At 45.4% G+C, this 24,795-nt stretch overlaps 1 protein-coding gene across 4 annotated transcripts in view; it reads right to left on the reverse strand.

Moving 5' to 3' along the window:
* LOC139051532 (papilin-like) overlaps positions 1 to 24,795 on the reverse strand; it is a 532,082-nt gene that overhangs the window by 219,321 nt on the left and 287,966 nt on the right. For all 4 annotated transcript variants that reach the window (XM_070528503.1, XM_070528504.1, XM_070528502.1 and 1 more), the window contains 3 exons: positions 23,606 to 23,659; positions 20,152 to 20,340; positions 12,670 to 12,798 (listed from right to left, as the gene is read on the reverse strand). In XM_070528503.1, coding sequence (XP_070384604.1) covers positions 12,670 to 12,798; positions 20,152 to 20,340; positions 23,606 to 23,659 — 372 coding nt within the window. The remainder of the gene's footprint in view (positions 1 to 12,669; positions 12,799 to 20,151; positions 20,341 to 23,605; positions 23,660 to 24,795) is intronic.

A 24,795-nucleotide genomic window follows, 5' to 3' on the forward strand; every position in this document is an offset into this window, starting at 1 on the left:
ACGCAGGCACGCCGCCTATGCTCTCTGACAAAGAGGGTATACAAGCTGCCTTCACTATGGCGGAATTTTTAGCGGCAATCGACCTGTCGAAGCCATGCAAGGCACCAGGACCGGATGGCCTACCGTATGAACTTTATAAAAACACGGAAGGCAAAGTTCTCGAAGTGCTGTTGGCGGCCATAAATGAAGCTTGGGCTACAGGAGTCATTCCCGATTCTTGGCGGCATGCAGAAATGGTCCCTATTCCCAAACCCGGTAAACCCCAAGATAATATCGCTCATATGCGCCCAATAGCACTAACCTCAACGTTAGGCAAGCTGATGGAGCGTATGCTCGCGACACGTATTACATGGTGGCTCGAGCGGTACTCATGGTATCATCCTGGCCAAATCGGTTTCCGTGCTCATCTAGGCGCAGAAGATGGCCTTGCGTACCTATCTTCTATGGTTCTCATCGGAGGCCGCTCCCGAAGAATTCGCACGATTCTGGCAATGGATATTCGTAAAGCATACGACCATGTGAGTCACGAAGTAATTGTCGGAATTCTCCATTGTCTTCAATTCCCTAGCCGTGTCTGCACATTCGTCGAAGCCTTCCTGTGCGCTCGCACCTCCTCCATTCGCCTGGCTGGCCAAGTAGGTCAGTTCGTCGCACATCGGGGTGTCCCACAAGGATCTGTGCTCGCACCAGTCCTTTTCAATATTGCTCTCCTTCCACTAGCCTGGAAGCTAGCCACGATACATAACGCACAGTACATAATGTACGCAGACGACATCACTGTCTGGTCAGTTGATCCTGAAATCTGCCACCAAGAACAAGCGCTCCAAGAGGCCCTAAACATGACGCACAACTGGTGTGCTCAGATAGGCCTTGACATTTCCAAGGACAAGACGACGTACATGTCAGTAGCGAACAAGTATGGGCGCCGTCCACTGGCACTCCGGCCTCTTCAGCTAACTCTGGATCAGCAACCATTACACGAGGCTTCAACTCTCTGTGTACTCGGCCTTGAAATGGATTCTTCCGGATCTGCGGGACCATGGGTCAAGAATGCAAAGCAACAGGCCGCAGAAACGATACAGTTGATACGTCGGATTGCGAAGAAATCTGGCGGAGCGAGCACCAACATGGCTCGCCTTCTGGTCCGTTCTGTATTGCAACCACGACTTGTCTACAGAGCCCAGTTTAATCATCTAACGAAGGCACAATGGGCTAGCCTTGAGGCCATTAATAATGAAGCTATGCGGGCCATAACGGGACTACCACGTCTCACTCCGTTGCCAACCCTACAGGCTGAGTCCCAACTCAACACTACTGACGAACTCGTACACCAACGTCGATGCGCGCGCGCCCTAAACCCATCATATTTCGGCTCGGCTGCTTCACTGGCCCGGTACATGGGACACCAAATAGACAATCCAGCATCTACGAGACCCGATGTAGCTCCGTGGAAAAGGGTACAATTAAGTGACAATAAGCCTCTTGGTCGTCTGTATAGCCCGGTTCCTCGTCAGGCGAATGCCCATGTTTCCCGCCTTCATCGCGCCGATGACAATCAAGACGATACGACTCTTGTAGCATACACTGATGCCAGTGTTAATGGCACCATGATTCACACAGCTCTCGTGTGTCCATTGATACCAGAGGCAGGCCAAACGTGCTCGTATGTTGCCGATTCTGCACCAGTGGCCTACGTTGCTGAGCTTGCTGCCATACGAGACGGCTTGGCCGCGTTGCTACCTACTGTTCAAGATGCTCGATACTCTCAACTCATCATTCGCACAGACTCGACTCAAGCTATCCACGACATACGTAGGGTATCTCGGTCCACCATATTGTCAGATAGCATTCACCGTCTTGCTGCCACTACGAATATCCTCATACGCGTCCAGTGGGTGCCTCGAGCAGCCTTGCCGGGTCTCCTTGAAGCAGATATGGCAACCCACCCACAGATCACAACATACCCACTTCAACATTTTCCTGAAGACGCCTGTGGACGACTGATCCGGGAAAAGGAAAACCTCCGACGTACCACACGAGCTCTCATACCTCCGTGTGGGTCAGACCTCCCTGGCGGGTTAACCCGCCGAGAGGAGGTTACGTTAAGGAGGCTACGTGTCGGGGTCGCACTCACCCCGTCTGTGACCGCTCTCTGGCCACAACAATACCATGGTCCTTACGGCTCATCGTGCCTATTTTGCAACACAGGAATCCAAAATGTGACAGTGACACACCTAATATGGACGTGCCCAGGGCTTCATCTAAGCCGTCTCCGCCATCTCCGGGCAACAGGCCTTCGGCCTGGCCGCCCACCCGACCTTGAACGTTGGATTCATGGACCCCAGCATCGTTCACTCCTAGATTTTTTGCACGAGTCGAATCTGTTCGTGTATTTCTAACATCTTTTGTATTATGCCTAAGGGCATGCTTTCGAATAAAAAAAAAGGATAGGCTTTTTCATGCATTCCTAGTTAAGCGAAATCCAGAAGCTTTGACGATGTTTAAAAAATGTAGAAATTCGATCATTAAATTATAACGGCAAGCAAAACGAAATTACTATTCTAATATGTTCGAAGGCGTCACAGATATCAAACAAATGCGGAATAAATTACACTCCTTCATATGTCCAGGTAGAGTAAGAAGTAGTTTCGAAGAACTTGTAATTGATAATGAAGTTATCAAAGGCAGGGTGTTAGCCGACAAATTTAATGAATACTTTGCATCTGTAACTCAGAGCTCACATGAAGATAGTGCCTTTGATTACTTACCTGTGCCGCTCAAGGAATCAATATTTTTTTACCTAACTGATGAAAATGAAGTATTAAGAGTATTTAACAACTTTAAGATGAGTAAGAGCGAGGATGTAAATGGTCTAAAAATGGAGCCATTTAATTATGTTATTGATCTACTTACACCGTGTGTGACACATATTTATAACCTTTTCTTACAAACTGGCATTTTCCCAGAGAATATGAAGAATGCTAAGGTGACGGTAATACACAAAAGGGGAGATAAAAACATTCTCGGGAATTATAGGCCTATTTCAATCCTTCACCTATTCTCCAAAGAACATGAAAATATTATTCATCGTAGACAGTCACATTTTTTTTGACAGACATTCCGTCATAACTAAATCGCAATACGAATTTAGATTAGGTTTTTCAAAAGAAGGTGTTCTACTGTTTCAAAAAGAATTGATACTTAAAAAATATTGAAGCAAAAAAATTCACACGGCATATTTTTATATATGTCCAAAGCCTTTGGCAAAATCATCCATGAAATAGTATTAGGAAAGCTGAAGTGTTATGCAGTTCGTGGTGTTGCCCTAAATTTAATTCAATACTACTCAACAAACAGAAATAAATGTGTATCGATAAGCAGAACTCTGTCTTCTATGCAACCTGTTAAATATGGAATTCCCCAAGGCAGCATATTGGGCCCGCTTTTGTTTAATATGCTTATTAATGATATTGTAAATGTTACCATTCAGCCCAATACATATTCTGCGCTGATAATAGCAGTCTTTTCAGCAACAAATATACATGATCTCGTGAATCTAGCTAACTTGAATTTAGAAAAAATATGCAGCTGGACACTCAGCAATTCTTTATAAATGAACTGCTCAAAAACTAAAGCTATTATTTTTCGCTCTATATCTCCACTTTATGAGCTCTCTCATTTTTACAATCTCGTGTTGAATAATAATAAAATTGAATTTTCTACAGTAAAATCTCTAGGTGTAATGTTTCACGAATATATGAAATGGGATCACCATACGGGACATTTACAAAACAAGCTTTGCAAGGTCTTGGGTGTACTGAGAAAATGTCAGCGTGTATTGCCAGTTCCTCAAAAGCTTTCGATATTTAAGGCACTCTTCTCATCACATCTGCGCTATTGTAATTTAATGTGGGGTAACGGAACGCAGCAATCCATAAATAATCTTGTTATCCTACAAAAAATGCCCTACGTTCTGTTGCAAACCTACCATTTAATGCACATACTTCAGAACTATTCGTCAAATATAATGTAATTAAATTAAATGTGCTATATGAATACACCTTATTAGTTTCCTTTAGATCTGATACCGCAAGAAATCGCGGTTATGGACACAGTGTAGCTAACTTGGAACTAAATCCTTCTTCGCGCCTAAACAGACACTCGGAAAAATGGTATGTGCCACAGTCGCGCACAAATTATGGCTTTCAAACATTAAGTTATTGCTTGCCGAAGACATGAAATAACTTCCAGATTTCTTATGAGAACGTTCGCACACTCTCTAAGACTTCTGTTTGAAGCATGCTGTGTTAAATATGTTCAGTTAAATCTCACGTTTTGTAAAATAGTCAACTGTGCATATCATGTTTTCTCATTAGACACCGACGTTGAAAGGTTTTTTTCTTTTATTGCCATGCTGCCTTAGTGAACCGGGGACGTGGGGCCAGATAAGCTGTTTTTAATGCAGCTTTTTTCCCTCGTTCCAACCACTTATGGGAAACTCCATGTATGTGGTAAATAAATTAACTTGAACTTGAACTGTCTCGATATCGCCGAAAGGTCCTTCCATCTGTACCTTTGCCATTGGTAGGCGCGCTGAGTATTCGCCGGCGGCCTACCTTATCCAGGCGCATTCGAACACGTAGTCTTCACTTTTCAGACGAGGTCAATGGTGGCCGCGAAGTCCCTGAGTACCCGACACTGTTTGTCATTTACCATTAGATCCGTCATGCATGGCTTTAGATTACTGACGTTACAAGCGTGAGTGCTTATACAAGCGAATACTGACCTTTTATTTGGAAAGTTCCGGCGAGGTGACCCGTTTCCTTACAGTTATAACATGCTAGCTGAAGTGTGGATTAGATCGCTTCCGAACGATATCCTGGTTCCTCTCTACCTCTTTCAGGTGATTTCGCTATTTCTTCGATGCGCGCTGAACTGAGATTAGTGTCGACTCATTCTTTTTTTTGTTTGTGTGTGTGTGGTTTTGTGCCCTCGAGGGTAAGATTTTGTCTGTGGGGACGGCTTTTGATAGTGATACGCGTCACTGTTCTGTGGCCCAAAGCCACGGCTTGCCACTTACTCATCGGCCAGCTGTCCTGCACCCATTGCAGACACACCTCCCTGCCTGTCCTTAACCCAAAGGGCCACGTCATCTGTTAGGGTCTCGTAAAACTATTTTAAGTAGATTAGGTGTGTGAGTTTACTGACGTTATGCGCCCCTGTTCCTTTCATTCACCCACTCTTAAAAATTCTCCTTCAGTCTACACGCAAACTGAACAAAGTTTTCTTTCGGCCTCTTTCTATGCTGTGGAAACCTGATCCAAAATTTCCCTGTGGAAAGCCTGTATTTTGCGAGGGAACGCGAATTCACGGAACAAACAGTACACGCCTGCCTCGGCTGCGCTCAGTCGTGCCACGACTTGCGAGGCTTCTCTCGGCAGCAACGCAAGCAACAATTCCGGCATGTGTCTTGGTGAAATGATTGCTTCTCACAAGTTCGTTCAAAATTAATCAGGTACAGACTCATCGCCTCTTTTGCACGGCTGAAGCAAAGTCTTCATTATCACGGTTTGCGTTTGTGGCGGCGCCGCATCGGTACTGCGCGCTAGTCTCGCCTGCTCCATCTTTATTTTCTCGAGCAAAATTTTTGCCTGGCTTCTCTTTTCTTCCTTCTCGCACGCACTCATTTCCTTCTCGCACTACTTCTCTTCCGCTCTTTCCTCTGGCACTCCTTCTCCTCCTCCCTTTTTTCCTCTCACGGCATTTCTTTTCCGAGGCATCTGTGAGCTCGTCCTCTTAAAAATACACTCCGTCATTCGCAATACACACTTCAGGCTTCTTCAAGTTATGGTTAATCTTTATACCGAGCTCTGCTGGAAAAAGCAGCAGCTCTTCTTTTTTTAACAGTGTGATATCCATGCTTTTCTGAGTACCGACTACAACTTCCCCTGTATTGACCACACACCTGTGGAGATCAATCGGAGCTAATTGCCCGATAGGACCCTGTCCTTATCGTCCGGCAAAACCTAGCAGTCACCCAACCTCGAGCTTGCAAAGGTCGTGTCTCCCGCAACAATGTTCTCAGGTGCGCCTATCCCAGACGGTTAGGAGTGCCTTCTGCTGCTCTTTCTTCAAATTTCCTCGACTCGTTCACGTCTTCACGCCGTTACTACGACAGTTGTGCCCGTCTGAGCCACGAATAGGAACTCTGTTGATCCTGGACCCACAGAAGTCACTCTTCCATCCGCAGCTTAACTTGAGCTTGCGAAGGTCGCGTCTGCTGCAGCCATGTTCTCAGGTCCGCCGATCCCAGATCGTAAGGACTGTCTTCTTAATCTCACCGCTGCCAACCAGAATGTTGCGGCTCGGGGTAGTGCTTATGCCAAGAATCCACCCGGCACAGGGACGAGCACATCCAGTAATAGGAATGAACTAAAAATGGTTTATTCTACATTATTTACAGTGCCTCTAGATACATAATGCCACTTCATGTAGAGCACATTAAACCTCTGAGTTCACATCAGGACACGTCAGCACACCTCCACTGCACCGAAGGTCGAGATCTCCACATTTAAAATCATTCGTCATCCCTAGGATCGTAGGCTAGAGAATCTGATGACTACCCCGGCCCATCACAATCAGCGTATCGGTCACAATATCCCTCCCATGATGTCGAACCGTTCCGCCGCACTCCGCGTCCTATGTTACATCTTCGCCCCCGAATATGGCTCAAGCGTGTAGCATTCTGGGAATCTGAGGCCGACGCTGTTTCCGAAGTAGCCTTCGACGTTCGCCCCTTTCATCAATTAGTTCAGCTTGTTAGGGTCAGGTTCAGGTAGAGTGATCTTCGCGGTAGTTGGCACCTCGAAGTGAGCTCCTTTGTTTGCGAGTCACAGTCTGTCGGGCCCCGGTGTCATCTGGGCGCGCGCTGACGAAAGGATCGCCTCGTTGGCAATGTCCAAAGAATTCTCATCGCCGTATTAAGACGTAACACGGTATTTTGCTCAATGATATAACGCACTCCGTGTACCCAAGGTTTCAGGCATGAAAAGTGGAATAAGCTGCCAGTTGAAGTCAGCAGTTCCTCGAGCTTACAACATGATGTCCATCAATGCTACCCCCCCCCCCCCATCCCCAAATTTAAGGACGTCACAATAAATGTTTTCCGGGTTGGTATTCCTTGTTGTTCACAAGCTGTACTTCACTGCAGTGCAAAAATTCTAACCATCTTGTTTTCATTGCTATTTTGATAGCGATTTGACGACATTCACATGTATTGTACTGTTATTACGTAAGGCTAATGAATCTAACACTGCGGTATGCCTTCGGATACTATTAATTGCTGAATCATATGGAACTCTTCAAACGTTTCAATAATAATATTTGGGGTTTTACGTGCCAAAACCACTTTCTGATTATGAGGCACGCCGTAGTGGAGGACTCCGGAAATTTTGACCACCTGGGGTTCTTTAACGTGCACCTAAATCTAAGTACACGGGTGTTTTCGCATTTCGCCCCCATCAAAATGCAGCCGCCGTGGCCGGGATTCGATCCCGCGACCTCGTGCTCAGCAGCCCAACACCACAGCCACTGAGCAACCACGGCGGGTCAAACGTTTCAAACTGTATAACTTAACAGTTAAGTATTTCAATCATGGTAATGTGTGTAATTCAAAGGAATAAGGCAAATAGTTATTGTTCATCTTAGAATTGCGTTAGCTACATGCCCGAATAGGATGTTTGCTGTTGTCAATTGTTCATACATTCAGTATATTGAGGGCGCTATCTTCGAAGAAATTGAATTTGATTGTCTCTAGAATTAACTTGCCTGTGTGTATAACTTTTTTTTTTAACGTTTCACGGAACGCTAGGCTTCGGCTGCACTTTATTTATTGGACCTCTGACTAGACTTGTCGGGAGTGAGTGTTGTGGATTCGGCAGTCAAACGTAACAGAGGTGGCTCTGGCTAGCCTACGCTATCAGTTCGCCTAGAAAACGGCAGCTGGTCTACTTTACTGGCGTGTCACAGCATAGGCACAGGTCCTCAGGCGCGCCCTCGCCGTACCTTCAAGGTAAGAGTTGATAGTTCGTTAGGCGTTCAAGGAAGGCGAGCTGAAGGAACGGAATAATGGGTTAATATACATATTTACTGAAAACCTTTACAGGTTCAAGGCTTTCCTTGAGGAATAATTTAGGGTGTGCAATATATGTATGCTGTAACTCCAGCGTTCTGCCTAAAATCAAACAGTGTTCTGTTGGACTTGTACACCCAGCCATCATAGCTGATCGGGGCACTGCAGCCTAAGCCAGCTTACAGTAGGATACGGAAGCGCTCCGTCAGCAACCCGGGACAAGTCCTCCGTAGGCATCGGCATCTGTTCCCGTTACTGCAAGATGAGAGTATGGGCATGTTGCAACCAATGGAAGCTGCTAGGAGTTACATACAGATGTGACAGACGGTGTAAGGGCCACCCGAGCTCGAAGCATCCTAAGCACAATTTCTCCCGCCCTAGTTAAATGACAGGGGAGCGAGCAGACACGGTGAGATAAGAGCGTATGTGTTACACCTGACATAATGTTTACAGGTGCAGAGTTAGGTGAGGGGTTGAGATAGAAGGAGAAATGACGCAAGTGTTTGGGTAGGAGGCCTGTGCGACAGCTCGTCAGTAGCAATGTTGTGGGGATTCCCAGCATGGCGATGAATCCGGTGTACCTCGACGCACGGTCCTGCATTACTATTCAGGGTTTGCAAAACGGGCCGCATATTTCCACCGCTCTGTGAATCTTGAGTTTTGGAACAGCGGCTAAGGAGTCAGCTAAAATATTCAGTTTTCTGTGTGTAGGTAGCTTAAAGGTAGCATCCTGCACATCATCGTGGATGGCTTGATGTTCTCTTTCTACAGTGCATGAAGTGAATATGAACTGTAATGAAGCCGTATGAGTATCAAAAGTACTTTTTTTTTTGAAAACGTCAATGCTTCGAGCAGCACTTATCACTGAGAATTCAACAATTTCTTCCAATTTACCAACTTTATTTTAAAGAAAATTGTTTTTTTTTTCGCAATACAATAGCGTACAATCTGTTAATGGAGAGGCACATTTATAAATGAGTATCTAGATTTCAACATTTCGGAAGCTTGTTATCGCGCTGCGCACTGTCCACTAATATATACACTTTCCTTTACAAAAATCTCCATTACTCATCATTATCTATGTGAGTAACTTTTATTTTGTAACATAGGAAGCCAACAGACAACAAGGACCACACCAGGGAAATTACTCGTACTAATTGAAATAAAGAAAATATAAATTATTGTAATTGAAAGTGCATTAAAAGCTTCCCGCAGTGGGGAACGATCCTACGTCTTCGCAGTACGCGTGCGATGCTCTGCCAATTGAGCTACCGCCGGCGCTGTTTTCCCATTCACTTTCTGGAGTATTTATGTGTTAGTACTACGGCTAACCCTCGGAGTGTCAGCCAGCGCCATCACTCAAAAACCTTCGCGGCTTGGTTGCTGGATTCGAGACCATCATAATGTAATGAACGAGAGGAAAGGTGGTTAACCAAGGGGCCTGATTTTTATTAATCAGGCGATAAGATGCCAACGAAGACACTGAGTACACTACAGTGGAAATCACTTGTACTTAATAATAGAAAAAAGAAATTATAAATTTTAGAATTATTTATAAATAATGTATTTACAATGTCTTTATTTTAATTAGTAAGCACAAGTAATTTCTCCTGTGTTGTCCTTGGCGCCTTTGTTTGCTGGCGTCTTGTGATATGATAATTGAAAAGCGGGCCCCTCGGTTACTCCTTTGTTCTCGTTTTATTCCGTTAGAAATTCGTCGTTACGAATACCTTCTCAGTGATGTCACTCCCGGTGCTCCCCAAGATAGTTTTTATCTCTGTCCTCTAGTTATGTCATTTCGTATTTATGTAATCTCATATCACTTTTAACATACGACTGTTAGCAGGTGATTGCGCAATCAATCGTAAATTTCATTCGCCTGCAGATCATCATGCTCTTCAACAGGGCCTCGGTCTCATACCTAAATAGCGCTCCTGCTCGCAAATCGCTACTGGTAAATGTGAACCAATGAATTTCAAATTAAATTATAATAAATTAAGTGGTTTTACGTGCCAAAACCACTTTCTGATTGTGAGACACGCCGTAGTGGAGGACTCCGGAAATTTTAACCAGCTGGGGTTGTTTAACGTGCACCTAAATCTAAGCAGTCAGGTGTTTTCGGATTTCGCCCCCATCGAAATGCGGCCACCATGGCCAGGATTCGATCCGGCGGCCTCGTGCTGAGCAGCCCAACACCATAGCCACTGAGCAACCACGGCGGTTACTAATGAATTGAACCCGCAAAGAATAATTTTCTGTTTTCAGTAATTTTCAGAGCCATGCAACTGGCGCAACATCCTACAGTTAAACTGGCGTGCATCTATCACTATAACTTTCATGGAGAAGCCATACCAATAAAATATCTACAACAGCATCCCACACACTAAGATATCTAAAATGCAACATTCATAAAACACGCCCTTCGATCCCATGACTCGCATGCTCAGGACTCATTAGTCCGCAACTAGAACATGCGTCACCCCTTTGTTCACATTACCAGGCATTTCAATCTGTTCAGAATCATGCTGAAAGTTTTACTGCTAGACACTACGGCCGAAATTCTAGTATTACAAACATTAAATCATCTCTGGCACTGCCTTCCTTGTATTAATTTAGAGCGATCGCTTTTAATGCGATTAGCATTTCTGGCCTACATCACGCAGTTTCTGCCTCTCGGATAATCGGGGTATCTAACCATTTCTCCGGTCACCGCAATAAAAAAAGAAAACCTTTACGAGTTCTACCATGCTGGGGGGAGCCGAGCCCACGGTCCAGGGTTTCTCAAGTGCAGTGGCCGCATGCTTTAGTTATCTGTATCGCGAATGCACTGGGTGTCGCTCTTCAATTAATCTCTTCCATACCAACTTGAGTTACGCGCTGCTGGGTGTGCGGCAAGTGGAGCCGCAATTTTCAGCGTTCCCATGCGCCGGCACACAGCGGCCCTCAGAGGCCACGCGCGCACTTCTCGGCAGAAGTGTGTCCCGAGAGAAGCGCGAGAGCGGAGCCCAGATGCAGTACACGCCTCATACATGGCGCGTCTCTCAGTGTTTGCGCGCACCGGCGCGTCATACACTTCGGAGGCCACATGCGAGCTTCGCAGCGGCGCCACCAGATGCCGCAGCGAATCCAGACGGAAGTGCAACCGAAGATCCCACATGCAGTACGCGGCTCGTGCGCACCGATGCGCCACCGATGCAACCTCGGAGCCCACACAAAGGACTTCGCAGGGACTTGACGCGGTTCAGCCAGATTAAGCAGCTTGCTTGAAGTGGCGAGAGAGGAGCCCAGTTACCGTACACGCTTCATACACGAAGCGTTTCTACGGTGGCAATATGTCGTGTCACTACATTGCTTCAAATATTGCGTACCGCCGACAGTCGTCGTAAGATGGGCTGCACCGGAATTTATTTTCTGCTTACTTCATAAAATTCACTCAGTGCCCCTCCAACGACTTTCCCCCTCTTCCTTCCGCTATGAAGATCTCACTCGTTTGCACAACAGTCATAGCTTCGAAGGCATTTTCGAACGCACCAACGCTTTCTATTGATCAGCTCAACCACATTCCCTTGAACTGTGGAATGGTCTTCCTGATAACTTAATTACCATTCTTGATCCTATGTTTTCAGCACGAACTAACTGCCATATTTTCCTGAGTATCAGTTTTCTAGTTATTTTCAGTTTTTACTTGTTTACCCCGTACTTGGCCCACCCTAACTGCCGTGTAACTTCCAACTTTTGAACATGCGCAGGAAATAATTTCTTGCGTGTCGGCAGGAGTGGTGTTTCTTGTATCTACATTCTCACCTTGACTAACTACCACGCTATTTCCACGTGTCTCCACATGCATATTATTGCATACCACGCCCTGGCGAGGCAATAGCCGTGCTGTTGCTCTCGTACCCTCCCCTGTAACCCCTGTCCTTGTAGATAAGGTGGCTCTAAAGAATAGCGCTTCGCGCCAGGTACGGGACTCACTTCTGTTTGCATAACCATGGAATAAACGATTCCATTCAGTCAGTGTCGTTTCTTTGCCGTGAACAGAATATATGTGAAAACGCTTTGCTAAGGTGTGACAGTTTTTGTAACTTTCTAAATGCATAACGCTTTTAGTTGTACACTTCTCCCCACATCCGCTCCAACCACCTTCATGAACAATTTCTACTGGAGCATGTCACGCTCGGTTATAAATAGTAAATAAATAAATAAATAAATTAACTAGGCAAAGTGAGCGGGATCATCGGTGCAGGTTATATGACTCCATTGTCGCCTGGCAGCTGAGCGCGTAACTTACAATCGCCATTCCCCGAGAAACATACCAGTAATAGATAAAAGTTTTATAAAAAATCTATATAGAAGTGAGCATTAGACTACAGCAAACTCTGCTTCAAAAATAGAACCCTGTCTGCATGTGCAGACTTGTTGGTTGCCACCACTAAACTACTGCTTACCATGCAATCTTCAATGGATGCATAAACCATATCAGAATCATTTCTACCATGTATAGCTGACAAAGTGGTCTAATGGGTGTTCTTTCTTACCCATTTCAGCTTCCAGGCAGCTGCAAATAATGCAGCCATCTTCATCACGGCGTTGGCAGCAGTGAGGACAGGCGAGGCCGCACGCCGATAGCTGGGGGCACTGAGTTGCTTCGGGTTCCGCTGGTTGAACTGCAACAGGCCGTGAAAGAGAAAGTGACCCGGTAACTGTGCATACACATTTGCGTTACTCCTCTGATTTTGTCGCTATCCTGAACCTTGCAGATTAATCTGTTGTTTGTCCTTTACACCCTTTCTCGCGAAGCCTGCACGCACGCTGTCCTAAGAAATGAGCCGTTGCAGTTTTGGCGAAGCAGACCTCAGCACAGAGGCACTTTTTTTCGTAGTATCCACATCGGAGTGCGGCAACCGCGGCTAAGCAAGACAGAAAAAAGAAATCGGTGAATTCAACCCATACGTGGAAATCGGTGTTCAGTCGAAGGGTTGGGTGATGTTTGCGCAAACGGCAAAGTAAATGTTATGGAAACGTTATGCTGAAAACCAAAATGCTTGCAGGAAATGATGTGAATTTAGTGTTATTTTACGCAAATAATATATTAATGACGCAAGAGATGTGCAATGTTTAAGCTAACGTAAAGTGGTAAGGCAAATGTAGTAAGAAAATGTTTAGGTGCAGGCACGGCCTCCATTTAAGGGCGACAGAAATACAGATTAAATGCGCATAAGTACTACGACGATGGCTTATACGGCCAACATTTTGTGCACTTCTCTATTGCCGACTTCTGGCGTCTGGTATTGGGTAGTGGGCATTGGTGGCAATAGGATGAGAACGCCATAACGACGACGGAACGACCACCATGGACCTACGACGGCCTGACAAAGGCGTTACGACTTCACATAAAACATCTATTGGCGGCGAAGTAGCGACGAGACAATGGAATGACGTCATTGGGACTGAGACGACTGAGCGACGATGAAAAACGTGAGTGACGGCGGAACAATGACGATGAAACGATGTCTACAGAATGACTAGCGCTGCCTGACAATGATGGCATAATGACGACTGTATGATTACGAAGACATCCCGAGACATCTGAAGAAGGAATGACGACGAATCAGCAAGAACAATAGAACGATTACACTTGAGTGAGGACGACTGAGTGAGGACGACAGAGTTAGTAAGGATGACATATTGACGCCGACGGAACGATGACAATAGAGCCATGACGGAAGTGACGGCGACAGGGTAATGACGAGAGTCTGAAGACGGCGGCCCGGTAACAATGTAATTCCGAAGCCCTGCATACCACAGCATGGGCACGACGAAATGATGGCGATAGAATGACGATGATTGAGCGAGGACGAAAGAGTGAGTGCAATTACACACTGACAATGGCGGAACAGTTACGATGGAACCTCGATGGGAATGGTGAGGACAGAGTGACGACAACACACTGAAGACGACCGGACGATGATAGAAGCCACGAAAGCTCCAGTACCACATCACGACCACGACGGACTGACGCCAGCAACATGACACTCACGGAATGACGACGACTGCATGATTTCGATTGGGTGATGCTTGCACGACGACTGCACGACGACGTGAAGGTGACTGAATGATAGTGGCGCGACGACGACGAAGTGACGAAGACTGCATGGGACGACCAAAAGACACAAAAGAAATGACGAAAAGGGAATGATGACGGCACGGTTATGACGACAGTGTATATTGGGTATTTGTTCTGCGCTATGACTGAACGACGAAGAAATGGCGGCTACGACATGGCGACGAAACTGTGTTTGTGTTAGAGATTATGTTGGCGCTTGCGTATTCATCTATAGCCCAGGCCACCTGACCTTGCAATATATACGATGCTGGTCCCGGCTATACGCGGGACGGCAATCATGGAAGACAACAGCCAGCACTGAGCAGCCAGCGCCCGATAGAGTACCAGTCACATATAAACAGTGAACATAGTTGTGTAAATGGCAAGAGACAGCAGGGGCTAGAACCCGAAATGTGGGGAGCCACAGAAAGCTTCGCTTTAATAGACATGCTCACTGGCGCAACGCTCTAGCCACTGAGCCGTCGCTGCAGTGTTTTCGGTCGGTAAGTTAGAGCTCCCCCTTTCTCCGGGACACTTATTCCTGGAACTATGAAAATGCTATTTTATTTTAGAGCAATGAAGGACGATGGGGTTCTGTGTTTCAAAATATCGTTACGACGAGATGGGTTGCTTCACATTACCGAAGACAAAAAATACTTGAAAAACGTTGCCGCAGAACCCATCTCACGATAAATGTCGAAGTTAATGCGATTAGCATTGTAACAAAGAAGAGACAATGCATTGCCACCACAGCGTGGCGTCATATATAAGGCATGTTGTAGCCTCTCTCGCGCCTCCCTCCGGCTATGCTCGGTCATTCAGCGGAACGTTCGTGAAGTGCACAGGTGATATTTATGTAAATATACATACAGAGAAGTTTGAACATACATGACGCGTGTACGATTGCGCCCAGCACCAGATAAATTTTAAATGACGTTTTTTTGCATTGAGGCTGAACATACTCCGTGGCGCATGGCATTGAACAGGGTCATTGAAGAGCGGCGCGTACCCTGAGGGACATGCCCAGTTACCCAACTAGAGTCAAGAGGAGGAGGAGGAGGAACTTTATTGTTGCAGAAACCATTGCGCGGTTCATTCCTGGGTGGTTCCCTCTGACAGGGCTCCACTGGCGATCGCGGCTCGCCGGGCCTGGTCGAGGGTCACCAGTTGGCTTCCCAGGTTTAGTTCGGAGAGTCTCGCCTCCCAAGACCACGTAGTGGGTGTGTGTGTTGTGACTCCTGGCGAAATTGCGTCGCCCGGACGGTCGGTGCATTCGTGTGTTATGTGCGCGAGTGTCGCTGTGTGGTTGCTACACCAGGGACATGTTCGGGACGTATAACTGTCTGAGTAGATTGCGTGTAGACGAGACAAGTGTGGGTATGTCTTAGTTTGCAGGCGGCGCCAGTCCCTTGCCTGGAGTTTATTGAGAGCTTTGTGTGGGGGAGCGTATTGCGTTCTTTCGAGCCATTGGTCCTGTAGTATTTGTTGACCTGTCGTTAATAACTCGTGGGTCGCTCGTCGGTCTGTCGGGGGCTGAAGAACGGTGTGGTCTGCCGCTCGGCTAGTGAGACCTCGAGCTGTGCAGTCCGCCTCTTAGTTGCCCCGCAGGCCTTCGTGCCCGGGACACCAGACGATACCGTGGGTCCATTGTAGTGTGCGACCCAGGATTCGAATGGCTTGTATAGGGAGTGTTCCATTCAGGTATAAACGACAAGCCGCTTGTGAGTCAGTAAGGACACGGGCGGACCTTCCCTTGCTCTCAGCGTCGCGAAATGCGAGAGCGATTGCTGCTGCTTCTGCTGCTGCGCTGCATGTGGCGCGGATGGAGGCTGAGGCTACCAGGTTCTCCTGATTGACAACGGCGAGTGTGTATCTGAGCCTGCAACGTGGCGACGAGGGATACGGGCTAGCGTCCGTGTAGTACGTATCCGGGTCTCTGAAACAACGTTTGTGCAACATGCGGGCACGCGCTGCTCTTCTCTCCTGATTGTGGGTGGGGTGCATGTTCTTGGGGATAGGGTCTACTACAATGTTCTCTCTAATGTGGTTAGGCAAGAGTTGTGTTTCTTCTTTGCAGTACTGAGGTGTCAGCCGGCACCCTAGCCGTTAAAGAAGGTGTCTTCCCTGTTGAGTCTTGTTGAGGCGCTCCCTCTGCGCTATGAGCGTGGCACTTGCTAGCTCTTCAAAGGTGTTGTATACGCCTAGCGCTAGTAATTTCTTTGTGCTTGTGCTACGGTTCACTGAAGAGCGATGCGTGCCCAGTGGCCCACACCCAGTGACCCGAGTCGATGTCAAGGAGGTTTGCGGAAGTACGTCATGTTAGTGGCGACAGATAAGCAAAAGGACAAGCTGGCAGGAAAGGGGATAAATGATGAGCGTCACATATACAGTGTCACATACGCTGTGACCCAAGATGTTCCGGCGGTTGGCTTGAAAACCGGTTCCCTTTGCACAGCAGCCTGATTTTTATTTTTTTCAGAGAACGTCAACCTCATGGAAGTTTTTGCAGGAGTGGGTGAACAAACATTGACAGATATATGTAGAATACAGAGTAGTTGGGAACCAGTACAGGAACTCAAACAATATCAATAAGTAAAAGAAGGAATGAAGAAGGAAGCAAGCTCAATAAATTTGGGAAACGTTGTCTGCTCAGGGACGTACGGGTTCAGTTCATTCCATTCTCGGGCAGCTTGCAGGAAGTACGAGAACAAGAACGCGTTATTATTGCAGGAAAACTCTTCTGGTATATTTGGGTGCATCTGTTATGTCTGGAGGGTTGAGTTAAAGTTTATAAAGTCTGAATAGTTTAGCTTAAATAAGTTGTAGAGTAGCGTATACAGAAACTTCAAACGCTGTAGTTTCGCTCGACTTCCCAGAACGTGAAGGCCTGCACATTGTGAGAGCTCGGTTGGTGAATCGGTACGCTTGGAGCGGTTATAAAGAAAATGACATTTGATAATGCTGACGATGCTTTATCCATTAGAATACGGACTTCATATGGACCCAAGTTGGCAGGAAAACAGTTACAGACAGACACATACAGGGAGGTAGATAGACAGACCACCTCAGAAAAGTGGTGAAGCACACTGATAACGATATTCTCACTGAAATGTGCGGCAGGGAAAATATATTTCTGGAGCAAGGGAACGGCTGCCTCCACAAGCCTCTAAACTTTCTTTACCCGTGGCTCCTTCACACTACACTGCGACTATATTTAAGGCACAGATTCCACGACGCTGAGCTCCATCATTATAGATATGCTATAGAACTTTCTTCGTCATCCTCGAAAGCTTCAAAGGTTTAGTGCATACCAAGGCAGTCCTGTCGCACGACAGGGCTGCTTTGACAGATTGGCATGAAGAGAACTGAGTTTACCTGTAGCTCATTGTACACAAATTTCCTGAAGGTGCATTTTGAGGGTTTCTTCAAAGCGAGCGTAAGAGCAACGTCGCAGTAAGCAAACGGGTAGCTCGGTTAGTAAGTAGAGTGTTGGAAACAAATCCACCCGGAAAACAAATTCGGGGCGCATGTCCTCAAGAGGCACCTTCGCTATTAAATTTAAAGCCTGGAGTGTGCGGTGCGAACTATTATTTTCTTCATTGGCAGGATAGCTGCTTTTAATGGAGTCCACAATTCCAGATTATTTAGGAGAGATAAGTTATGCTGATAACTGATGCCAGTGGAAATACATATTTCAGATGAGCTTCTCATGAGGCCAAAGTCAGACTGAAATATTATTTAACGTCTTTGAGAATTTGATCAATTATCCATTAAAGTGATGCAATTCTGCCGCAGCTTTTACTTTTTACAAATACCAATTCGTTACTTATATCTTCTGTGAAGAACGATATACGTTTAAAAAAAATCAAATGGCACAGTTGCAGTTCACAACGAGAAAAGTCGCATGCAGCGCATATCTATTAGACGGCCTTTCAGTGTTCTTTGAAAGTCATCCCAACAGAAGACAGTATTGACAAGTGCTCTCAGCAAACCTTCGTTTTGTTGAGGCGCTTGGAACTCTTAAGCGATGTATTCAAACAAGAATGTTCTGACGATTAACTGCTTTCTACATTAGGTGAAATTGAACAGTAGAAAGTCCATACGTAACTACAAACAGCCCCTCACGGACTCACAGGAAGTCCGCGCATGTATTTCTTGCAAAGATGTTTTCGTTACGTAATAGCACTGGTATCTTAGTGCTGACGTCTCTTCCACCAACGCGGAAGCTTGCGTGCGATTCCTCATCACCACTTTATTTTACAGCGAAACCTTGTTTGGCAACCCTTGTGCCAAGCGGTGGCGTAACGGAACGGACTGAAGTACATATGAACGGACAGAACAAACTATAGTTTCCAGCTTTTAGCCGCTGTCGCAGTCGATGTCACAACTTCCGCTTGCAGTTAACAACAAAATGAAATACAAGTTTGATTAGCTTTTTTTCATTTAATAACTACATACAACAACAACAAATGATTGAGGACCTTAACATGGAGAGTGGGGTTGAAGATTAATTTGCAGAAAACAAAGATTATGATCAATAGCCTGACAAGGAAACAAGAGTTCAGGATCGCCAGTAAGCCTCTAGAGTCTGTAAAGGAATACGTTTACCCAGGACAATTATTCACAGAAATCCCTGATTCTGAGTAAGAAATTTACAGAAGTATAAAAATGGGTTGGAGCGCATATGGCAGACATTGCGAGATCCTGACTCGAAGGTTACGATTATGACTAAAAGAGGAAATGTGTACAATCAGTGCATCCTACCAGTGCCAGCATATGGGGCAGAAGCTTGGAAAGTGACAAAGACGCTCGAGAACAAGTTAAGCAGCGCGCAAACAGCGAGGTAACGACGGATGTTCGGCGTAAAGTTAAGAGACAGGAATAGAGCGGTGTGGATCAGAGAGCAAGCGGGAATAGCCGATATTCTAATTGAAGAGAAAAAAATCGAGCTAGTCAGGTCACGTAATGCATAGGTTAGATAACCGGTGAACCATTTGGGTTACAGAATGGGTGCCAAGAGAAGGGAAGCGCAGTCGATGACGACAGGAGACTAGGTGGGGTGATGAAATGGACAGGGGTAAATTAGAGATCGCAGGGAGAGGTCTTCGTGCTGCAGTGGACATAAAATAGACTGCTGCTGCTGATGATCATGACATCTATTTACGTATGCTCCACACATCATAAACCCAGCTCTACAAGTGCGAGCCGATGTGTATTTGCTAAGGGAAAAGAGCTAAGGTTCAATGCGTACTTTGGTCGCACACCCATTTGATGTCATATTTGTTGAAATATTGAGTATCCTTATGCTATTCCACATCTCATGTATCCCAATTCTTTCTTTGAAGTCCTCAGGCAGGCTGTACACTGCACCTTATTTGTAAGTTTTGAGTAAGATTGAAATGGCATTAACTTTAATGTTTGTTAGAACTCAACTCAACATCATACCATTCTGCTACGCTTTGTTGTCCCATGGTGTACAAATATCACAAAAAGCTGCGCAAGCGTTTATTTGGGAAGCTTGCTTAAGAGAATTGCTTAATCCTGTAACCCAAACACAGTTCTACGTCAACAAAATTGGAGAAATTGGTTATATTTACTTATGGCAACAGATAGCTCATTTTCGAAAAAGAAAAAAAACATTTTTTCAGTGAAATCCTAATTGCGGTATCAATTATTTAAAGAGTAATTGGTTCGCTAAATAGCCATTGCCACAACTACACTGCAGCGTATCAATAACACAACTATTGGCTTTGCATTAAAATGTTCCCGCTTCGTTGAATATTTCTGAGGCATCAAACTCAGTGCAACATGCATGATAGTTTAGAAATTAGAGTTAAGGCTAAAAGTGCGGACATGGGACAAAGTGTAAATATTCATGCCTCTAAGTGACTGCAAATTTCACATGTCTACTTACCGCGTGCTTCTTCCAGTGGATTTTCGCACTTGTCCACACATTCCTGATGTGTTAAGAAGTGGTTGTCATTGGCTCCGCAACCAGTGAATGAAAAATTCTTGCAACTCCGTGAATGTCGGTCGTAGTAGTATATCGTCTGCTGGTCAGAACAGAATCCCGCCTTTGGGTCGAGGAAGCACATTTCTTTGCCTAAACATGCGAAAAAAAAATTTCCATTTATAATACAACGCCACGTATGATTTTAGAGGTTGGATTGCGCAACATTTTGACGAGACACACAGAAGAGAAACACACACCAATCAATCCAACCACCGCATTCCAACCTCTAATATGCAATACCAACACGCCCAGTCGTCAACCTTGCCAAGTATGAACTACATGAGGACCAAGCACAGTTTGTGTTTGCGCAGGCGCATGAACAACGCCCCACGATAATTAGCCGACTGCATATATACTTCAGTGAGCTTAACTGTGCGAAAGCTACACACATCTTCGCCATCTACTTTCGCTAGTGTATGACCGCATTCCACGTTGTGCACCAAAATTGAGCCGAAGATACACGGACTGGAAACTCTGTACCTCCGAACAGTTGTCTAATTACCAGTGTGCCAGGCAGCGCAATACCTTCAAATTACAAAGAAACAGAAAAGCCTGGGCCGTGCGTCTGCATGTTTCGTTGCCAATGACAACTAAACGAGACGGAACAATGGCGCCGTAACATTGTACACGCAATCGCTTAGCAAGAAGCCGCAGTTCGTCGGAAGGTAGTTAGAGATTCAGATACCAAGCATTAATGAAAACGAAACGTCCGCCACAAGTTGCTTATCGTAATCCTGCTAGCACCTGTCTTCGAATCTTTAAAGGGGGAGGGGGACACCGAATTACGTTTTCGAAAGGGTAGATTATCCGCACATAAAGCAGCTGTTAGAACGATGGGCTATGCTTGCTACGATATGGCGCACGAGAGATGTTCTAGCCGATAGGAATTGTAGGCAAAAATTTTTTCACACTAGTAGAAAGTGTATGAGAGATGCTGTTTTATCAAGCGGCGAAGGATCCTAACTTTCGAGTACTGACGGCTCAGCCGGCAAACAAAGGTCCTCGCTGCTCGCGTAATCACCTTATTCGGAAAACATACGTATTATGATAAACGCTAACTTTAAGCCTCATAAAGTGTCGTCACTGAGTAAGAATCGTGCTCTCCATTGAACGTTTCTAAAACTGGAAGGTTAACTGCGCCATCCTCAATTTAACGAGCATGTGCGGAACGTTATTAGCGCCAGCTTCCAGCTTATTGCCGTCAGATTTAAACAGAGGCGGGACATCGCGAGTTTACACCAAGTACAATTCAATGCATGGATGTGCTAAGAAGCCATGGTAGTTAACCCTTGCCAACAGCTCGAGAAGCATTTTCATCAGGGCTCTCATCTCATCAGCTTTTGATCATGTGTCTACAATTAAACTTAAGTCGGGCTTTGGGCTCTTTCGCTGCAGAATGTGCAACAACATTAATATTTTGTTCGCAACCGTTAGGATCTAGTAAAACTCGCCATACGAATTCAAGCGCTCGTAAGGTCAGTCCAGTTCAGAACACCTGCCGTCATCAGTTTCTGAAAACTTTCGTTGCTTGCGCATCTAAGGAAGCTTCGCAGGGGCTGGCGGCGCAAATGAAACTTCTCCGCTGGAAGACATGCCTGGAGGGGAGAGGCCGTGACTACTGCATGCTTCGTTCTGTCTGGCCATTGTAGCTGTTGGATGGCGCTGCTATCACTAGCGCGCGGGTTCTCTGTCACTTCGTACTTTGCAGATTTCGCGGGCTTTCAATCTTCGACGAAAATAAAATAAACACGCGGTGTGTAGCATTCTACAAACATATACTTTTGAGCTCTATTACGTTTCTCTACAACCCCTTGATTGACACTTGCAGGTAGAACGACAATCGAAAAGTCAGCTAATTGCTTTTGAACATTCTGTTGGACGTCAGGGAATGAAAATTATTACAAGTTTCCCAATGTGAATCTCAAGAAAGTACAGTCGGTCTTATTCGTGCAAAAAATCTGTTTTAACTCGGTCGATCATAGCTGGGACACCTCGTACATTTCTTCGCATTGAATTTGACCGCATCCCCTCTGATATTGAAGTGACGTGTGTTAGGCTACGATGGTTACAAGGATTCAGCGCTCTTGACCAAAGTGCTGAACCAACAGGCAGAGCACAAGGGACGCATACCGAAATTTATTGATCACCTAGTACTCTAGGTTTCATATTGCCGTTCGAAGAGTGAGGTGTCAGTAATAATTCTATCGTGCTAGGAGAGGGCGAGTCCCATGACCCTCTGCACCCTTACAATACAAAGGCGAAGCATACTAGAATAGCACTTTGGGAAGTTTGTCGAAGTTCATGTTTGAGGATCACCTCCAAGCGTGAAATGCAGGAACAGAGGTGTACGCAGAGAAAGAATGACCTGTTCTCATATATATGCGTTTCTCGTAGTACAATCAAATTTCAACTTGTAATATAAATAAAAGAGCAGTGGTCGTGGTTGCAATTATTTCGCTTCATTTTATACCGCTTGTCCGCGACCTTCGCGATTTGTGCTGCCTTTGGATCGTGGAGCCAAAATACGCGTCTCGGCTCGTTATTGTGTTTGCTCATTAAGAGCGTGTAATAACAAGGACGCATAAACGGAAAGTAGACACCATGTTACTCCATAGCATTTCTCCTGATCGTGCAAAGGTGCATACAAACATGGCACATATCAGCAACAAGGATGAAGATACAAAGCTAACGATGAAAAAGAAACAATTACGGTTATACAGTTTTTGTTGGGACGAGGGTTCAGTAATGTATTCCTTCTCTGCGTTCTTGTTAGGGCCCCTTGGGCAGAAGCGAGTGCCTACAGCCGCCAAATGTATTGCAGCCCAACTTGAATAGCCTGTGTCTACTATGGACTTCACCGCTAACGTTAAAAATACATGAACAGACACTAAAACGCCTGTCACACGCTGAACACTTGGAAGACTCATCGAGAGAAAAAATAATTTATCAGCGGTTTGAGGAAGCTACACGTTTAACATCGCATATATACATCGTAATGATAACTTAAGGTTAACTGTAAAAAATATTACTGCAAATGGGGGCCTATGAATTGGCAGCTCTATTATCAAGATCATCTGGCCGCAACTATGACGGCAGGCTGTCATTTTGTAAAGCGTACACGACGACATACCGCCGACGGCCAGATGCTTTTTTCTCCTTTGCTAACGGCTATAGAAACTTCTTGTGGGTACGACGCAGCTGGCTTGTGAAAAAAGATAATGAAGACCGCTAAAGTGATTGGTAGTTTTACGGTGTTGCATGCATGTAACCTACTCATTAATACCGACTTCAATAAATGTCTTACTTTCTAGATTTGTTTTTCTTTTGCGGTGAGCGTACAGGCAGTCTCGCTTACCTGAGGGAACTTCTGTCAAGCTTGGATCTTCTGCAGATGGCAAAGGGCACGCTTCTGCGCAAAGAAAGAAAGAAAAAAAGAAAGAAAGAAAGAAAGAAAGAAAGATAGAAAGAAAGAAAGAAAGAAAGAAAGAAAGAAAGAAAGAAAGAAATTTAATAGAATACACCATACCGGTTCCCACGACGTGAAAATTATCAAAATAACGAACACACACAGATTGTCTTTGTGCACGAGTACTTATTCCACGGCGTGATGCCTTCACGCCAACAGTTTTTTTCTTAAGGCAGGCCAAGCGCACCAAGGCATGGACGGCAAAAAGAAGACAGGCAAGGCGCTGTCCGTGTCTTTGAGTGCTTCACCTGCTTTAAGGAAAATGATGCCATACCGACTAGCTCGGATCAAGACCCTTGTTCAGTATTTTTTTTCATTATCGAAGCAAGGATAATAAAATGAAACGGGCGAGCCTTGAGTGCTCCGTTTCTTTTTTTTTTCTTTTTACGGATTGTCATTTCTATGTAGTGTGCATGAGTTTTTCTTCCCTGCGCCACACGCCAAGGAAATGGCAGTGGCCTTGTGCACACTGCGACATGCTCCTGACTTACATAACCAATATTATGCAATAGCTCCGCTCTGTTCTTTTTACTGTGTGTGAAGTGGCGTTACAAAGAAAAATGGCGCATATTAAAGATGCAATAATCAGCAATCTTAATGTTCACTGTGCTTGTTTATGTGAAGGTTGCTGAGCTAGAAGTCCATTTTCATACATGCACGACACATGTATAATTGACGATTCGTGTTCTGCTCAACATTCAGTGAAGAATATAGATGAAACTTTGATTGGAATGACAGTTTATGGGTCCGAAGGCCTGCACCAAACAAGCAAACAAATTTAGGCTGTATGATGTACGGAGTCACAATGGGGTTGGGCGTTCTGCGTTCTGCAGAACGGGATGGGCACTAGGGCGTAGAAATAGACAAATACCCGAAATGCATTTATGAATGAATTAGAAAGCTTCATGCTTAATTTACGTCACAGTTAGCAGGGGTCTTACGGTTGCATTTTGCAATGGTGCTCGTTACCTATTAGGAGTGAGCCTGTTTCTTTTGCAGTGGGTTGTAAGGGCACTAGGCGAGGAAAATGTCCCTCCTACTGGTGACATCCGACATTTTACGGCGCTGCTTGTGTCCCT

Source organism: Dermacentor albipictus, unplaced genomic scaffold, assembly GCF_038994185.2.
Source record: "Dermacentor albipictus isolate Rhodes 1998 colony unplaced genomic scaffold, USDA_Dalb.pri_finalv2 scaffold_12, whole genome shotgun sequence".
NCBI classification, from domain to species: domain Eukaryota; kingdom Metazoa; phylum Arthropoda; class Arachnida; order Ixodida; family Ixodidae; genus Dermacentor; species Dermacentor albipictus.